The sequence below is a fragment of the Paroedura picta genome, chromosome 11, assembly GCF_049243985.1.
Source record: "Paroedura picta isolate Pp20150507F chromosome 11, Ppicta_v3.0, whole genome shotgun sequence".
NCBI classification, from domain to species: Eukaryota; Metazoa; Chordata; class Lepidosauria; order Squamata; family Gekkonidae; genus Paroedura; species Paroedura picta.
Genome location: NC_135379.1, coordinates 15616295 through 15634940, shown reverse-complemented (window position 1 = coordinate 15634940; position 18646 = coordinate 15616295). Strand labels below are relative to the sequence as shown.

The 18646-nt window shown below is 45.6% G+C and overlaps 1 protein-coding gene across 1 annotated transcript in view; it reads right to left on the bottom strand.

The window, feature by feature from the left end:
- Positions 1-714: 714 nt before the first annotated feature.
- The window catches only part of C11H10orf67 (chromosome 11 C10orf67 homolog), a 48690-nt gene continuing 30758 nt past the window's right edge, over positions 715-18646 (bottom strand). The window contains exons 10-16 of the mRNA XM_077303099.1: positions 17193-17396; positions 15947-16026; positions 15784-15849; positions 12064-12148; positions 11523-11600; positions 10371-10470; positions 715-1131 (exon numbers count right to left, since the gene is read on the bottom strand). Coding sequence (XP_077159214.1) covers positions 1049-1131; positions 10371-10470; positions 11523-11600; positions 12064-12148; positions 15784-15849; positions 15947-16026; positions 17193-17396 — 696 coding nt within the window. The 3' untranslated portion in view covers positions 715-1048. The remainder of the gene's footprint in view (positions 1132-10370; positions 10471-11522; positions 11601-12063; positions 12149-15783; positions 15850-15946; positions 16027-17192; positions 17397-18646) is intronic.

Genomic DNA, 18646 nt, shown 5'->3' with positions numbered 1-18646 from the left:
CAGGAGGGAGGGAGTCCCGTATAAATTGCGTTGCTCTCTTCTGCCATTTCTAGCAGCAGTTGTGGACGGTGAGAAGCACGAAAAGGTGGCAGACTAGAGCGAGACAGCAAAAAGGTGAGGAGGGGCGGGGAGGCACGATAATGGTTAGCGCTACAGCATTCAGCTCGCATAACGCTATTTTTTCCGATGTGCGGAAATGACCCATGTCTTATTTTTATGCCCATCAGAGGGTTTTCTCTGAAGGCAAAAGAGAGGAGGTTACCTACCCGGTGCTAAGGTCCTTGAAGGAAGAGGTACACTACAAATAACGAAGCACGGGACACACACATGGCCCTTGTCATTGTCTCAGTGTAGAGGGCCAGCGTAGTGTGGGAGATTCAGGCTCGAAGCTCCACGTGTGCCACAAACGTCTCCTGGTTGACTGTGGGCAGTGCCATTTGCTCAGCCTCACCTACCTCACACGCCTGTTGGGAGGATATAATGGAGCAGAGGAGAAGTCAACCACTGTGGTTCCCCATTGGGAAGAAAGCCAGGGCCCAAATGAATCACATCAAGAAAGAAATGTATCAAGAAGCGATACTGCACAGACAGCCAGTCCCGGGATTTGTCGGCTAATGTGGGAGAGCCCAGAGGGAATGCTTTTTAATGAAGGCTTCTGGCTTGGTAGGCCCCAAACAGCTTTTAAGCAGCTGCCTCGGAAGGACAGAGCCGGTGTGTGGTTGAAGTAAACCTCTTTATTCAGGGCCAAACACACTGCAGTTGCAAAAGTAACTCCAGGGCTATTTAATAATGGAAATGGACAAACTAGTGGCCAAAAGGGGGAATCTTGACGGGGCACCCCCTATCGCTAGCAAGCTTCACCTGGAAAGGGCGTGAGGGATGGTTTCCTATGCAGCCTGCTTGGCTCAGAGGCCTCTAGAGGTCAGCCAGAGAACGGAAGTATCCTGTCTCCCCAGACAGGAGGAAGACTCTCTGCCCGAGACCAAACAACACGGTCAATTGCATCAGTCCATTTGCTCTCCCCTCTCCCACTTGTGGCTCTGCCCCACTACTGGGGTGAAGACTGTGGGGACAGCGGGAAAGGCGTTTCCTTCGCTTCCTCCATTTCCATCTCCTCCTCGGACTCTGAAGCTGGGAAAAGGAAGAGAGAGAGAGAGCGTAAGTAACTGAAACATGCAACCCTGGGTTCAATATGGAGTACTCCCTGGAGATGGAGATGTGATAGGTAGCTCTCCACTCCTGAACAACAGGATAAAAGCATTTGTCTCTTCCCTTTAACGGCGCCTGGGACGGATGGAGTGCACTGCCTAGGAAAGCCAGCAACACCTACAGATTTTGTTTGTGACACAAATCTAGCACTCCTGACCATGACCTGGATGATCCCTTAGGTGGCCTGACAGCTTGTGTCGTGGACTGCTTATAGGGCAGTGAGGGAGAGCAGGGTGTAGTCTGCATGGGGCTTTTCATCCACTCCCAGCTCAAATCCCTCTCGTCTACACTGAATTTGATTTCCATTTTGATTTTGGGCGCTTTAAATTTTCCCTCTGCAGCATGCATGATTGATTGGCGGTGACCCTACATTTCCCCCACAATATCCAGAAGTGGATATAAGCATTGATGTTTGAAAAATCACCATCAGTAATTGTGCAGATTTCTGCTTTTTGCAAATTAACTTCTTTCTCTGTGCCTTGTAGCATAACAGTCTTCCCTGATTGGCCAGGGCATCAGTTCAAAAACTTACTGGTTCCTGGTTGCAAGGCTTGTCTTAAAGTGACTGCGCTCCAGAAGCCCTAACTTCTCTCAACAGAGATTTGCCTCTTGGATTTATTCTCCCCTCCTCTGCTGTCTCCAATCCTTCCCCCCGCAATTCAAGTAAAGAAAGAGACTCCTGCTGTGCTTGGCTCACCTTCCATGCTCTGAGCTTCCCCAATCAAGTGCAAAACACTTTCTGTTTCAATGGGGGGGGGGATAGAGGAAGACCCAAGTTCAAATCAATCTCAATTCAGCAGGTTCCACAATGAAAAAAACAAAGTACAGAACCAGCATAGGGCTGAAATCCTCACTCAGCTATTATGCTCCCTGGTGGCCCCGGCCCAACCACTTTCTCTCTGCCCAGCTCACCTGACATGGCTTGTGTGGAATTCATGTGGCAAAGGGCTGACCCACGTGTGCTGTTCCTTGGCAGGAGGAGGACAAAAGTTCAACACATGAACTGCCAACACTGGACACAGGATTTCACCCATTCCCCATTACTCTTTTCACTGTAGCCCTTTGGGCTCCATTCCTTGCATTTCTTTTCTTCCTTGCATTTGGTCTCAGACTAAAGCAGCTACCACACTGGAATGAGCATCGGTAATGTGTTCAAGATGGAAGGGACATTCCCTTAAGCAATATCCTCACCTAGGGTTGGGAACCAGAGACCCATTCTGTTCGATGAAGTGCATTCCTCTGGCAAAAGGCAGATTTTATACAAGAAGAGTGTCTTGCAACAGGGAACCATGTATTTGAGGGACCACCTCTCCCAATGTTTCCTGAAGAATGTTAGGGTCAGCAAATACCAACCTGCTGGTGACCCCTAGTCCCAGAGAGATCTGGCTGGCCTTAACCAAGATCCAGGACCTTCTCAGCTTTGTCTCCTGCCTGGTAGAACACGCTGCTAATGGAGATCCATGCCGTGACGGAACTATCCAAGTCCTACAGGTCATGTAAAATGTCTCTCTTCCACCAGGCCTACGGTTGAGGTTACGGTGATCCAGAAACACACTGGGCCTCTCCCCTTTCCCCTCTCCTACATGTTCCACCTTAGGCTCCTCCCCCACCCATTACCACTGGAGAACTATAAAACCACCAACAAGACCGTGGCGATTGATGAATGGGAAAAATGGCGGAGCACTTCATAAATGTTAGGAATTTTAAATTCATTTTAAAGCGTTTTGTTGACTTATGCTTTTAAATGTGAAATTCATTGTCATCAATCTCCCCAATCCTGCTTGTGGGGAAGGGGCAGCCTAGAAATTAAATAAAAACAACAATAGGCTCCTTCCATTGGAGGAAAGCAGAGGCATAGATCCATGGGAGACCAATGCACAGAAGGCGTTTCTAGGACTTTGCAACAAGTGATACGGTCCTTAAAGCAGGACAGATGGGAGAGAGTTTCGACAGAGACAGCCTGCCTTTAACAGCTGCATGATGGGCAGAAATCCAGCAGGTGCAGCTCCCCTCCCACCTCTGCCTTCTATTCTGGGAAAAGTGACACTTGTTGCATTTCTGCCAGATGCAGCTATTAAAAAGCACAGACACTTTGGTCTGGAAAAGGAAAAAAAAGAAAAGAAAAGCGGCAAGTCTATTGTGGATCCAGCTCAAAATTCTCAGGCAGAAGGGAGCACCATAGAAAGGAGTCTGATGTTCTCCTTTCACATGCTGCATTCATTTACATGCCGGTTCCTATTCCAGCTGCTGTGCAAACTTCTCATTGTTCTCCGCACATCGCTGTTTATGTGGCAAGTGATGTCTTCAGGCTTGGCAGTTAATCAGGAGACACCACCAATGCAGTAGTTCATGAAATACTACTCTCCTAACTTTGAACTGTCCAGAGTATGGGAGGCAGGTGCCCACGGCTTCCCCAAGGGAATCCCTATAAATAACCTCGGTTGGGAGGTGAGACAAGTCAGTTCCTCATTCTTTGACAGGAAAAGGCTAGCAACCAGCCTCCTTGCAGGCTGCCTGCACATCTGCAATGCCAGCCCTCCTGCCTGGTTTAGGAAAAGTTGCAGATTATATGAATATATGCACACTTCATTATGAAATGCATCGTTTGCAAATCAGAAGGAATGAGCACAAGGGATGTTCCAAACCACCCATGTGATCCCAAGCTATTTCAAGGACTACATCGCCTTTTGCAATGAGACATTGTTTAGACATCTTAATGTATTGCATTATTTTTACCAATTGGCTATTTTGGAAGCTTTAAAAAAAACAAACCCAGGAGGTATTGGAGAGGGCGAAGTTGTGCAAAAGATGGATCTAGTCACACTACAAATTCTCAACTCTCAAAATGTATGAAAGGGAATACGTTTAAAAATATTTGCACGCAAAATCTTAAGTTGGAAAAATGATTGCAACATCATTCTGAAGAACTTGCCGCCATGTAGCTGTCTATTTTATTTTTTAACGTTCCAGTCGAAGTGAAATTTGCAAAAGAAGGTGAAACTCAACTCCCCAGAAATGTCGATGCCAGAACTAAATACAGAATAGCAACGATGACAGGAAGAATTAACACAATGAGGGGGGAGAAAAATCAGTTTCTTCCATTCAAGCCTTTCCTTCACTTTCATAGCAAAAATTGGATGCAAATATCCCAAGAAGACTAATGACATTTCACAGGTAATGCAATTTGGAAAGAAACACTTCCATGTTTTCTTTTCCAACAATGTGCATTTTTGTAAACTGCTATAAATTGCAATTCAAAAGCACTGATCTCGCCATCCCCAATCATTTTTTATACGGATCAAATGAATGCAGATACTCCCATTTGGGAGGGGCGACATGACATTTCACTTGGCAGTTCTAAACAGGTCACGGACCTTTCACAGACCCTAAGGCAGTGGGAGGGAGCGCTTTACGAAACCGTGTAACCAAATCAAACCAATGGTTACCCCCTTTCAATGCCATTGGAATGGTGTGCACAATGCTTATTCACATAGCAGCAGAGAAACTGAAAGGATGGTCATCCAATGGGAATGTCTTTTCCTTTGTCTGAACTTAACAGAGCTCCAAAATACTAGCAAACAATTCTATCTGCGGATGGCTAAACGGCAAGGAAACACTAGACATCTCTGCAGACCGGGACACGTTAGAGAGACCGAGGTGCGCTTAGAGGTTTAAAAGCGGCCAAGCCAGCAATATGGAATTGTGTATGGACATTTATTGGAGATGTCGCTTTGTTTGAAGGCGTCGGCACAAAGACACAACATGGCTGCCCTGGAGATGACCTATTGCTTTCAAGTTGCTTGAACACATCAGAATTTCCATTGTTAAGGTTGATTAATTGAAACTGATAAGTTACCATGAATAAAGATTGTTTTTTCTGTTTAATGTGGTGGGCCTGATTTGGTAAATGCTTCATTCATGTAGCCTTGCCGTGCAGCATATGGGCCAGATTCATTCAGCATCGCAAACATACACAATTTATTATGCTTGTATGGTCACAGCCAAAGGGGCCTTTCTAGTTTAATGTCAAAGTCTGAATGAAAAAATTCCATTTAAAGTGTCACTACTCATGTCAATGCAGGAGCCTGGTCACTCAGCTCCCAGCAAATTCAAGACGCTGGGAAGTAGACATATCTGTTTTAAAAGTTAGATCCAAGGACGAAGCAGATATAAGAGCGAGGGGAACACCGCCTTTCTTTTCCAAACAAGCCAACAATTTATCTGAAGTATTTGTGGACACCTCCAAGGAAGACCCAGGAAGCCGCTTGGCGGCATCAAGTGTCACGGACTCCTGATAAAGCTATCACTGTAATGTTTCAATAAGATACTGTCACCGCAGCTCTCAGATTCGGCATTCCTGCACCTTTTGCAGAAAGCAGCACAAGGGACCAGGTTACTTCATCAGTAAGAGTAACTGGAAGCCAATGCTCCATAAATTCTGCCATCCTGATGAAGGTGTCATGTTAGGGGCACTTTATGAAATTCCCAGACTGTGATGAGCATTTGCCCATGTGATGCATATTACTATCATTATAACATGACTACACTGGAAGAGCAACCACTGATGTAGATAGACAGAAAGCGGGTTGTTTAACCTTGGATCCCATTTTGGTTGACTCTTTATGACTGACTCTTTATTTGGATGTTTACTAATAATACAGAGAGGATGACTAGATTATTTTGCGTTGTGATTCCTTTTTTTTCTGAGTTGTCATGTTAAGGGTGGCAGACTCTGCTCAAATTTAATTGTGGCTCTCTGAGACTTTACTAATTAAATGTCAAGTGAACTTTTGATTTAAAAAAAACCTAGACAACAGGTAATCTACCACTTATGCACTTTGGTAATGCATAAGGACTTATTCTGACATATAAAGTTACTTTTTGGTTTGTTGGTACAGATATTTTCATGGAAAGGGGTTGAGTCAATTCTGATGACGGACAGCTTTCTGCCAACCAAGCAAAACTACATTTTTCAAGAGGCGATCCATTTTCGGCACAGGCGATAAGGTAGCCCTGTACACAACAGCTTACAGACTTGCTTGGATAAAAGAGTAGGGCCTGTTTTCCGGACTGCTACATATAGCTTACTGTAAGTTGGAATTTGTTGTGTAATTTAGGCACTGCTTAATGGGTCATGTTGACACTTATACTGAGCTTCAGAGCTATCTTTTTGACTGCTGGCTGGTTCCAGACTTTTACAATCCTGGGGCGCTATTGAATGAACGCTCCATCCCGGATTGTACTGACTCACTCTGTGTAATGGGCTTAGAGTTCCTGTGAGAAAGGTGTGCTATAAATAATGTAAATAAATAAAATAATTAAATAATAAAGGTGGTGAGCTCTGGCAAAACACGGAGAATCTTTCTAAAAGTCCACACCTGGCCGTTCCATAACATTCTGGAGTCCCCTACTGTTTAGAGTGGTTAAAATCAAAAGGAAGATAACCGTACAGTGTCTGCTTCAACAGGAGTTCAAGAGGCACTGCTGGTTTGCAACAGCTCTTGCAAAATATTTAGCACCCCTGGCCCAGGTCACGATCCAGCCATTCTGAAGTCTCAATGTTTCTGATAGGAAAGAGGTAAGCATGCACGGAACTCTTCAGCAGATGTTATTGAGATTTCAAACTTCTTAACTTTGGCTTGGTTGTGAATCTAGGGCAGTCCGAGAACCCTCGGAAACACTCTTCAGGCTTTGAGAAGCCCCAAATCGTGCAGAAGATGGTCGGGAAGCAAAGTACATGCCCACTCGGGGCCCCTCCCCTTCCCGCCCCCTCCAGGCCCATCACTGGCCATTTTAGGAGGGCAGTGGGTAGGCTCACATGACCACATATGGTCATATCATGAAAAACCTTAACACATTTTAGAAATGTATATTAAAAAGTTAATTTACTCCCTCCCGTTCTGGAAATCCTTCCAGGGCTGTCAAGAAACCCCAGAGTTTCATGGAACCCTGGTTGAGAAAACCTGATCTAGGGTGTCCTTTCCTCCCATACGAGAGCCAGAATTTTGGTTTCTTTTCCATCCAAACATCCTACGGATCTAAAGAGACCAGTGGCTAACTCATACCCACGTTGCTTCTAGGTTTCATGCTTCAAAGAGGTCAACAATAACAAATGGGATATGGATTTCAGATTTATTCCAACTTCCTTGTCACGTCTTGGGTCTGTCTGTCAGAGCTGACCTTCCTCTTCACCCCATCTTCGTGGGCTGACAAAGTTATTTGAAACAGAAACAAACAGAGTAATCTGACAGAATAATTAGTGCTGCTTCTGTGCGCCAGATACTTCTGTTTGGGCTTTCTCTTATTGACTAGCTGCCGTAAAGGGTCACTGTTGCCTAGTCCTTTTATCTTAGGGATCCGTGTCTTTCTTGCTCATTAAGACGGTATCTAAAGATTGCAGTGCAAATAATGCCTCGCTGGGCGACTGTGAGAAAAGTCCCCTTGAGTACATAGACGGAAACGGGGGCTTCTGTCAACCAACCAGAGGTTACGAGGCACTCTCAATCATCCTGCTTTATCACGGCTCATCCAGGGATCACGAAAAAGAAGGTCCAGCAAGGAAGGGAGCCAGTTACGAGCAAGCCCGCTGAGCATTCCTCTATCCGTGCAGCTGTAATCCCAGACACAGTTACTTGGGCGTAGACCCATCAAATGCAGTGAGGATGACCAAGAAGGGGACGAGGAGGTTAGAAACTGACCCACGTTAGCTATGCACTCTGATTTGCGGGGCGCGTGAATGGCTATGCGGCGTCAAATCTCAACCAACTCATAGCATGTCCAGAGGGATTAAGGCAGGTGATCAGCAGAGGTGGTTTGTCTTCCTCTGGTTAACAACCCCCGTCTTCCTCGGGGGTCTTCCATCCAAGTACTAACAATGGCCGACCCAGCTTAGCTCTCCACCTAAGATGGACCATTCAGGCTGCTGACAAATGCTTAGTAACTCTTCCTGCATTTCCGGCTGGCTGCCAAATGTGGTGGTCATGCTATTCTCAGCTTGCTGGTCACAAGGGGGGGGGGGTAGGTTGGGGCCAGAGCCATCTTTAGTCCAGAGGCCTTGACCCTGGGTCATCGGAAGGGAGGGGGTCTGTTTGAGAGACTGCTGTCTCTTCCCAGTTTTCCCTCTCCTGTTTATTGTCGGGGTTTAATCTTCTGATCATGTTTCCTCATCTATTAACGTAATGTTCTGCTGAGTTGCTTGAGTCTCCTGCAGTCTGGTTTGATGCATGCTTCCTCAGAAGTGTCATCGAATTCAGCGGCGCTTGCTCCATTGGTTAGAAATGCAGCCTCAAAAGTGCTTAAAAAACCCCCACGTTTTTGACACGCTTGTGAATTGCTAAAATGTTATTGCACATGTTTCTGGACTACTCATGAGAAGGCAGGATGTTTTAAGCAAGATGAGAGGATGGGAAGGCAGAGATCTTGAAGGGCATTGTGCTTCTCACCCTCAGTGGGGTGCTGTTGACCCTTGTGGACTTGATCAAGAGCCATGGGGGACTCCTGCAGTACTACTGAGGAAGCAAACTAATGCTGCCCCAAAAGGTGTTTTTTTCCATCTCAGTATAGCTTGGGAGATGCTCCTCTACTGTGATTTGGTTGATCTGGCCACCTGGATCTATCCCACGGTAACATCGAGGCTAGAGTACTGTAATGCACTCTACACAGGTGTTCCTTCAAAGTCAAGTTTGGAGACTCCAGTTAGTACAGAATGCAGCAGTCTGGTGGTCATTGGAGTTAAGCAGAGTACACCTCTTACTCCCATTATGCAGTTACTTCACTGGCCACATATCAGCTACTGGGTTCAATTTAAGGTATAGGTTCTCACATACAAAGCTGTTCGTAGACTTGGACCCTCATAACTCCAGGATTGCCCCTCCTCCCATGGCCTGCCATGACAGATGCTCTTCTGAGGAGAGCCCTCTACATGCTCCACCAAGCTTATCTATCTATTTCCACAACCTACGCAAAACGTAATTATACAAGTGGACATTTTTACATCCGTAAACTGGAAAGTTTCTGAAGGCAGAGGAAGCAGAGAAAGGGACCACAAAGTAGTATTTCTAATCTGGCAAGCCTGGTTTGATTCCCTGGTCCTCCACATGCAGCCAGCTAGGTGACCTTGGGTTTGTCACAGTCCTGTTAGAGCTGTTCTCATGGACCTGTCCTGTCAGAGCTCTCTCAGCCCCATGTACCTCACAGGGGTCTGTTGTGGGGAGAGGAAGGGAAGGCGACTGTAAGCTGCCTTGAGACTCCTTCAGGGAATGAAAACCAGGGTATAAACACCAACTCTTCTTCTTCTTTTCTACATACTATTTGTTGTTGTACTCACCATCCTACTATGTAACTGCTGCATGATTTAACATGTCATGCTAACACTTATTCCTTATTTCAGCTTTGCTTCAAATTTCTGCTTGGTCTCAGATTTCTGCAGGCCTAGTCCTTCTATGTTACGTATCGGATGTCCTATCCTGTTGCCCACATTAACTTACACTGTGTAACCCACTTGGAGTCTCAGTGTGAAAGGCAAACTAGAAATAATGTAGATTAAAAAAATGAACATATACAAGGTGTCTGGGTTCAAAAAGCACCTTCCAAAGGGAGAAGGTGTCTTTCCCTGATGAGAAACATCTCTACTTATGAACTAGATCCCTTGAATAAGGCCCACACTACATAATTGCGGACCTTTCCTCTCCAGTGAAGCACCTTTAACACAGTTGTGGCAACAAGAGAGACAACAGAAGACAATAATGTTTAACGGTAGCCAAGATATATAGCTTAGGCAACATATAATTCATGTATGTTCTACTTCGGGGGTTTCTAACCATTTGGAGCCTGCGAACACCTTTAGAATTCTGGCTTAGGGTGGTTGAAACAGTCACAAAATGCCTCCCATAGGAGGTGGAGAACCACAAAATGGCTGCTGCAGGAGGAACACAAAATGTCAGGCAGTGTGGCTACACTCTAACAATTTGACATTTCAGGTAGAAGGCTTCCCTAACAAGATACTTCTATCTTCATAGCCAATCACAAGTCGTGCTGGGCCAATGCCCAACCTAGCCCCTCCCATTTTCATTAAACACCTGTAGGGCACTAGGAAAGGTGTCAGCATGGGCGCCATGTTGCAGACCCCTGTTCTACTTCTTCTGAGGAACAACATTACTTACCGCCTTCCAATACACTGGGCATGTCTACTGTAACTGGAGTTTTTGTGCCACTGGAGCCTTCTTCATTCATCTCTACAACTTCCTGAGAATTTATTTGTGGCTGAACATGAAAAAGATTCTGGTTAAAACCATTGTGCCATTCAATTTCAGGAACTGTGCTGAAGCACAACAAGGAATATCTGTGGCTCATTGTGCTGTATGGAGTAAGCAACACATGGAGAGGTGATAGCCTTTGATCTCTCTACCAGCAACACTTGGGTTTCTCTTTGTGAAGTACCCTGAATTCTAGGGGATTCATTGGCTGTTTTGACAAAGGATTATCATTGGCTGTACCTGGTTGCGACACAGATGGAACAGAACTGATTTTTGCTATATATTGCCTGTCATGTAAGAAGATCAGAGTCTGATGAAGAGTGCTTGCACTCGAAAGCTCACACCTTGATTAAATCTTTGTTGGTCTTAAAGGTGCTATTGGGCTCTGATTTCATTGTGATAGTGACATCAGTGCACATAGTAAAGCCTGCCAACTGAGAACAATGGGAATATCAAGCACAAGAAAATCAGCCCTGCAAATGAAATGAAATCAGCCCTGCAAAGGATCTCACAGAATTTTAGAATCTTGCCTCAGCTTTCACTGATGAAATCTATCTAGTACCAGAATCTCTTATAAATAAGCCATTGTGTGTTGATGGAGCAGCAAAGATGATCTGCTCCACAGCTCTGTGGCAGAGTGCCTGTTTTATCCTCAGTCTCTCCTCCTAGTAGTAGTGCTAGGCGAGACCTCTGCTTGAGACCCTGGGAGGCTGCAGTACTCAGCCGGGATGACCAATGATTTGATTCAGTAAAGCATACTCACATGTTCTCAGACTTCTTTGCATGCAAATATGTCATAGCATGCAAATCTTTATGAGTCACAAGCCCCCTTGCTCTTCCCTCTAAATGACTAGTTCCCCTAATTATGATATATTCACCAAAACCAAAACCAAATAACAAAAAAGTCTCTTGAAAAGGAATGTCCCAGATCAAGCACATTTATCTGGATTGTGAGCAAGGCACTGAACAAAGGCCAGCCAACTCTTGACTGGCCAAATATTTGGAGTGTGAGTGGAGACGTTACACTCATTCGAACAAACCGACAAACCCTGTACGTACCAGAGGTGGATGGTGGATATATAAAGAACTTGGACCCTTTTTCCGAAGAGGATGCTGTATGAAAAGAGGATGAGCGTTCTGGAAGGAACACACAGAGTACCAGTTAAACCTTTTTGTTGCTTACAAAACAACAGACTACAGTGTGAAGGCAGCATGTGCTACAACTGCCCTGAACTTTAACGTAAGACCACAAGACGGAGATAAAAGCACAGAATTCGACCTTCCTCCCGATTTGTTTGCCTTTGGACTTAAGTTGTTTTAACTCATTTCAGCAGGAACAGAGAACAAAATGCAGATGCTGAGTGACTTCTGGCACCTGAAACGCCAGGTCTGGTGAATGTCACCTGAGTTGCTACAGAGGTCTAGAAGCAGAATTTCCCTGCGATCTGCCTGCAACTATGCCAGCTCAAAGGAGCCCAGTTCTGCCCTCCGATTTGTCCATTAGAAAATCTCATTAGTCTCCAAGTTTGCAAAACTCCCCCCAAAAAAGCTTGCTCCCCTGGCTAATGTCCCCAACAAAGAGTTTCTTGTCTCTACGTACCCTTTCAGCAAGCGTCGGGCGTCTAAATTTTGCTGACTGACGCAACGATTGTCTAAGAAACATCTCATCCTTAATGGCATGTAAGCTGAAAAACAAATGGACACGTTTAAATCAAATTCTCGAGACTGTGTAATTGGCCAATAGAGATGCTTTAGCCTTTATTCTGAAAGCGTGAAGCTGGGATCATGCGCCTGGTGGGAGTGGAGATTATTTTATTTAAACAGCTGACCTCCCCCCACCCTATCATGAACTAATTTTGGAACTCCTTACAGCTTCAAAAGCAGTGCTGGGAGGCATGTAGGACAGCAGAGTGAGATGGGGCTGCCGTTTGAGAAAGGCAGCCTCAAAACCACGGCATCCATGGAGCCAACTGCACAGTTCTTTGGAATCTGGCCTAAAGTTCACACTTATAAAAATGTGAACTAGAGACACGCGACAAAACTGGGTTATTAACTCTTGTGATGGCCAGTGATGCTCCCAGCGGCTGCATCTTCATTGTGTTTTGAGCCATAGCTCCTCCTGACTAACACAGGCAGAGTAATCAGCAAATCTCTTTCCAAGGAGTCTTTCTGATTCATGTTGGTGTTCTTTGTTTGCTCTCCCTGTAGAGAGCCAGTGAGGTACAGCGGTTAGAACAGCGATACTCACTCAGTGGCTTAGCAGCCATGTGTAGCTCTTTGACATGCCATTGGTGGCTCTTCTGAGCCCTGTTCCTCAGTGTGGTCCCTGCTCCACAACTCAGGAAACGGGATAAGGCCCTTGCCTGGTGGGGCTTGTGAGTGGCAGGTGGTTTCCACCTTGAAACAGTCACTGTCACAGGAACAGGTAAGCTGTGACCCTCCCTTTGGTGCAGGCCTCACATCAGAGAGGGAAGTAAATATGGGGGTTTTGGTTGGTGGTAATTGTAAATGTGGATCTCCCTGAGTTGTGGAATGAGCATCACTGTGTTTGAGACATGAGGATCCGGTAGACCCAGCTTCAACTCCCGATTCTTCTGGGGAAGCTTGCTGGGTAACCTTGGGCCAAGCACAGTGCCTCACAGGCGAATTGGTTGGTCAGGGGCGGCGGCATATAAATTTAACAAACAAACACATGAACGTTGTGAGGAGAAGAGGACAGGAGAACGATGCAATTGCTTTGGGTGCCCACCGGGGACAAAAGCAGGATATAAATGAAGCGAATGAAAATAATAAATAATAAATAAACCACCTCTTCACACTCAATAAAACGAATTTAGGAAGCCAGCATCCTTCTCCTTGAAAAAAACAATCAGACCTGACTCTCCAGATGAGAAGCCATCACCCTTAACTACTATGCCAAGCTGGCAGAGTTATAGTAAAGACTTTAATTTAGTACAGTATACCACCCTTCCTCCAAGGGAGCTCAAGGAGGAGCATACTGTTTTCTCTGCCTCCATTATAGCCTAACAACAACCTAGAGAAAGAGGTTCAGCTGAGATGCTGCATCATGCTCCAACTCTAGCCGAGCAGGAGGATCTGATTATGCATCCTTATCCGATGATCCCAACTTTGACGTCATCCACTTGGAAACAAAGGGCTGGTTCCTACCAACTTGCTATTGGCACCAGCGAGAAGAGGGGTGACCTTGCCCGATTTCCTTGGTTCTTGTAGCATCTCCCACCATCCTGCTTTGCCGGTGTTTGTTAAATCCACCCCGTCCCTAGATAGTCACCACAGCCTTTCCCAAGGATCAAAGGGAGCCCCTGCAGGAAGGCAGAGGTGGGGGAACAGTCCCAGCTGGTAAGAACCAATCCATGGTTTTCAGTTCCCATTTTTGTTAATGCACCAGGTGTCGACCACAAGAGGGCCCCCATAATTCCCCCATAAAGACAAACATTGTGCATGTGTGTGTGTTAAAGAACAGCAGAATCCAGGCCAAGGCCACTGCTGTACAACACCATTGTGTGGAAAATACAACAAGCCACAAAATGCTTCAACCTTTGTTTCAACATAAGAACAGCAAAACAAGAACCTGAATGGAATGAATCAGTGGCCATGTCATTGAACCTGCTGGAAGGATGCCTTCTCAGTGTAGCAAGGCTTCTTGTGATTAAGCTTTCTTTAGCTGCTTCAAAATAAGGGGGACTTATGGGCCTATCATCCCAGCAATCAAGGAGTGGCCAATCAAAATTTGGCCATTGCTGAAGGGGATGTATTAATTAGCAATGCTCGCAGAAGAACTGGATCTAGTTCCTTGGCTGAACTCAGAAAATTATGGACCACTCACTGCATATTGAAAATATTAGTTTTATTCCTTAGCTTTTGCTAGTTGTATTGATGATTTCTAATGGAAAAATATGTACATTTCCAAAAGAAATTTGGGACAAGCTGTCTGAGGACAAGTAGAAACCAGAAGAACAACCTGTTTGGGAATATTTACAAGCTGTTCATATGTACTATATGCTACCCTGCTCCTATTTTCTTATTTCTATATAGTCAGAGCACAACAAATGTAATAGAATTTTTGAAGTCCAATCCTAGCGAGCACTGTGCCTTTCTAAACCCATTGACTTTAATGGGTCGAGAAGGGTGAAACTCTGCTTAGGACTGCACATAAAATCTGGGGTGCTGGAAACAGCTGATTTAAAGAGAAGTGGGAGGAAATAAGCCTTTATTGTTGTGCCATCCTCAACGTTCAAAGACTTTTCTTAGTAAATATGGCATGGTTTGAATTATACGTGTTGCTGCATCTGGAGAATTCCAGTGCTAAATTCGCTTCCATCTATATGATATTCAGATTTCTCCAAACTTTGAATGTCAAAGGCACAGATCTCTCTCTTTCTCTCTCTTTCTGCAGGCACCTTTCCCTTGACTCGCAGGTGTTGCTTCCTTTCCTTTGGCCCAATGAGTCAAGTCTCTGGGATGGGGCCACCAATGGAGGGTTACCAGTAAATCCCTCAGGATGACCTCACAGGCAGAGGTATTGTCATAGGACATCCAGTGGCACTCATTCAACACAACAGCTGCATGTTTCAAGGTCAACTTCTGTCCTACCTGTGACTAATAATTAGGGAAATCTCTGGACCCCCCCCCCAACCTGTGTTCCCCTCTAAGGTAAAGGTAAAGGTATCCCCTGTGCAAGCACTGAGTCATGTCTGACCCTTGGGGTGATGCCCTCTAGCGTTTTCTTGGCAGACTCAATACAGGGTGGCCTTGTCAATGCCTTCCCCAGTCATTACTGTTTTACCCCCCCCCCGCAAGCTGGGTACTCATTTTACCCACCTCAGAAGGATGGAAGGCTGAGTCAACCTTGAGTCAGCTGCTGGGATTGAGCTCCCAGCCTCATGGTCAGAGTTTCAGACAGCATGTCAGCTGCCTTACCACCCTGCACCACAAGAGGCTCTTGTGTACCCCTCTAATCCCCTCTAATTAACAGAATACTTCTACGAGAGCCTCCCCCCCCCCCAGTATTGCTGCTGTTTTCATAATCTTCCAGGGCCAGACCTGTTGAAAGGTATGAAGGAAACTTGGCAACCGGGCTTGGTCAGTGTCATCAACCTTCGCTTCACTTTGTCTTACTAAGTCAATGCAAGTGACAATATGTATTGTCTGCTCAATCCTTTGGAAAAATTGCTGAACGGCAGCCCCTGATTTCAACTGGAAGGAGACGCACTTGTTCAAAACTCTCCTGCTGAAATCAGTCGGTCTTAACATGCTTAACTGTGGCAAGGTTGCACCCACAGATGGAGTAATGCCGTACCTTTTCTTCAGAATCTGAAACTTCAGTTCCCAGGCTTGATTTATTTGATAGATTTCCAGTTCTAGCCTAAAAGGCAAAAACAGTGTTAGTGCACAGGGCAACCATGAAACAAACATGGCTTTCTCCCAATCCTTGCAGCCCACGCAAATTCATGTGTGCCTACCTGTTTATGAGATTCCTTGCTTCGCGTTCAGATCTTTTAAGCCGTGCCACCTCGTTTAGCAGTGCTTTGCCTGCAATGTCCTTTACGTGTGAAGCACATGTTGGAAAACAGAGTAATCCGTTACTCATTGTTCTATGTTACTTGCATAACATTGCAACAGATACATTTGACTATATATGCTGGGGGAAAAGAATGGGTCTTAATATATCTGTAGATCATCCATTTATCTACCTGTTCTATCAAGTGAGTATGGAGCAGTGGTTAGAGTGACAGGGTCGTATTTGGGGAAACCAGGTTTGAATCCCCATGGAAGCTTGCTGGGTGACTTTGGGCCAGTTGAACCCAGCCTGGCCTACCTCACAGGGTGGTTGTGAAGCTAGGATGGAGGACAGGAGAATGATGTGAGCTGCTTTGCGTCTCCATTGGAGTGAGGGGCACAAGGAAAATATACATCATTCTTCTTCATTCCTGCAGCAGTATCCATCTCATGGAAAGGATGATCCCAAGACCATGAGGGTTGGTTGGGGTTTGGGGAGTAAGGAAGGATGGGGTAGCTGGGCTTACAGGAGTGAGACTGATTCACTCTCATGACCTTCTTCCCTCCAGTCTGCTGACAGTTTTTGGATGGGAGGCCACCAAGAAAGTCCAGGGTTATGATGCAGAACTAGGCACCAGCAAACCACCTCTGAATGTCTCTTGCCTTGGAAATCTTGCTGTAAGTTGGTTGCGATTTGATGGCAAAATAAACAAATAAATAAAAGTGCACTTATTTCCGTAAGGGAAAAACACTTGGGGATGAGTATCCTAGGTAGGGACAGTAACAGGATAAGGTGTACACTTAACAAAGGTTTTGGGTGGGAGAGAAAGACGTCCTTGAGAAACCAGCAATGGGACATGCAGCTTTAAGACTGTCTTCCTTTTGCAACAATAGTCATAAGACGGGCCAAACTAGAATCACAGAGTTCGAAGGCCCCTCCAGGGCCATTTGGTCCAGCCCCCTGCAGAATGCAGGACATTCACAACTACCTGCCCACCCACAGTGGCCCTAATTCCATGCCCCGATGATGCCTCCCCATCCCAAACCAGAATCCCTAGCCAGTCTGGCCTGGAGGAAATTCGCTTCCTGATCCCAAAGTGGTAATTTCACTGGGCATGCAAGAAAGGGCCACGAGCACCAAGCCATCAACCTCATTTTTATTCCCAAAGATCACAAGGATCCCCTAGGCATGGAAGGAAGGCTTCCTACCTTGTCGCCCTTATAGAGAGACGCCAGCAGTTCCTGCTGCGATCCAAACAAAATGCCCAGTTCCACGGCTTCTCTTTCCGTGGCCGCCTTCCTCTCGGCGGCCTCTTTCTCAGCTGCTTCTCTTGCGGCCTTTTCTCTCTCTGTGGCCTCTTTCAGCTCTTTTACTGTCCTCATTTCTTTCTTGTGTAGCTGGATTGTTTGCACCTAGGAAGGGAAAACACAACAGAATCCCAAAACAATGGACCAGCGCACTTCAGGAAGCACAGTAGTGTGATTATCACAAGCCAAAGGTGATAGGAATGAGGGTGGGCAGAAAGTGAAGGACTAAAAATGGAGTCAGAATCAATGGGGTAAATGCTCAGGGAGGGACAGAGTCTGAGGTTGGGAACAAGTGAGACTTGTGGACTAGCTGGGAGCTAGGCTGAGGCACAAGAGGAGCTGGGGTACACAGGATCTCCCTTTATCATTGACAAGTAGCATAAAAGCTCTGTATTTCTTAGCCTTCTGCCCTTTCCTGTCAACATAGCAGTATCTTCTGCTTGTTGCATTCTGAACTCAAGCTGCTGACCACAGGGATGCTGAGACGTAAAACTGGTCTTACTTTTGGGCACAGCCCAAGTATTTGTAGGTCCAGAGTGAAATCCACAGAATAGTCTGGAGGACTATGCAAAACTATCCTGTATCTTACGGTTCCAGAGCCAAGTGCACCCCAAAACAGAACCAAATGTGGTTCTTTAGATTGATAAACATGACATTATTGAGTCAAAGGAGATTGGGGGAATAGATAGAAGGAGAGTTGGTTTTTATACCCCGTTTTTCACTGCCCAAAGGAGTCTCAAAGCAGCTTACAAGCGCCATCCCTTCCTCTCCCCACAACAGATACCCTGTGAGGTACATGGGGCTGAGAGAGCTTCTGACAGAACTGCTTGGTCAAAACAGCTCGATCAGGGTTGTGACTAGCTCAAGGTCACCCAGCTGGCTGCATGTGGAAGAGCGGGAATCAAACTTTGCTTGCCAGATTAGAAGCTGCTGCTCTTAACCACTACACCAAGCTGAATAACAGGTTAAGATTTTTTTTTAATAGGACTAGAGGGCTTTTTCGTGATGCTTCACAGAAAGGGAAAGGACAGAGGTGAAGGGCTTCTTGGCATCCAAGTGTGAATCAAGCACAGATTTAGGACATTGCAATGGCATGAGGGGCTCTAGTGTATATTACTGATTGCGATATGTTGTTTCTTCCTAATAAAAGACTCACAACAACCCGTGTTTGAGCTGTGAACTTTTTATGGATTTATATAAGTCTACATTTTAATTATCAGTAACATTAAGTTTTATAGTTGCAGTGATGCCAATAAGCTTTCCTACATGGGTTCTTTGTTGATCTCTTGCTCTGAATTTTCTTTAGTTGCAAATGGTTTTTGCTCTGTATGCACCTATTTCCCATCTGTCAGGGA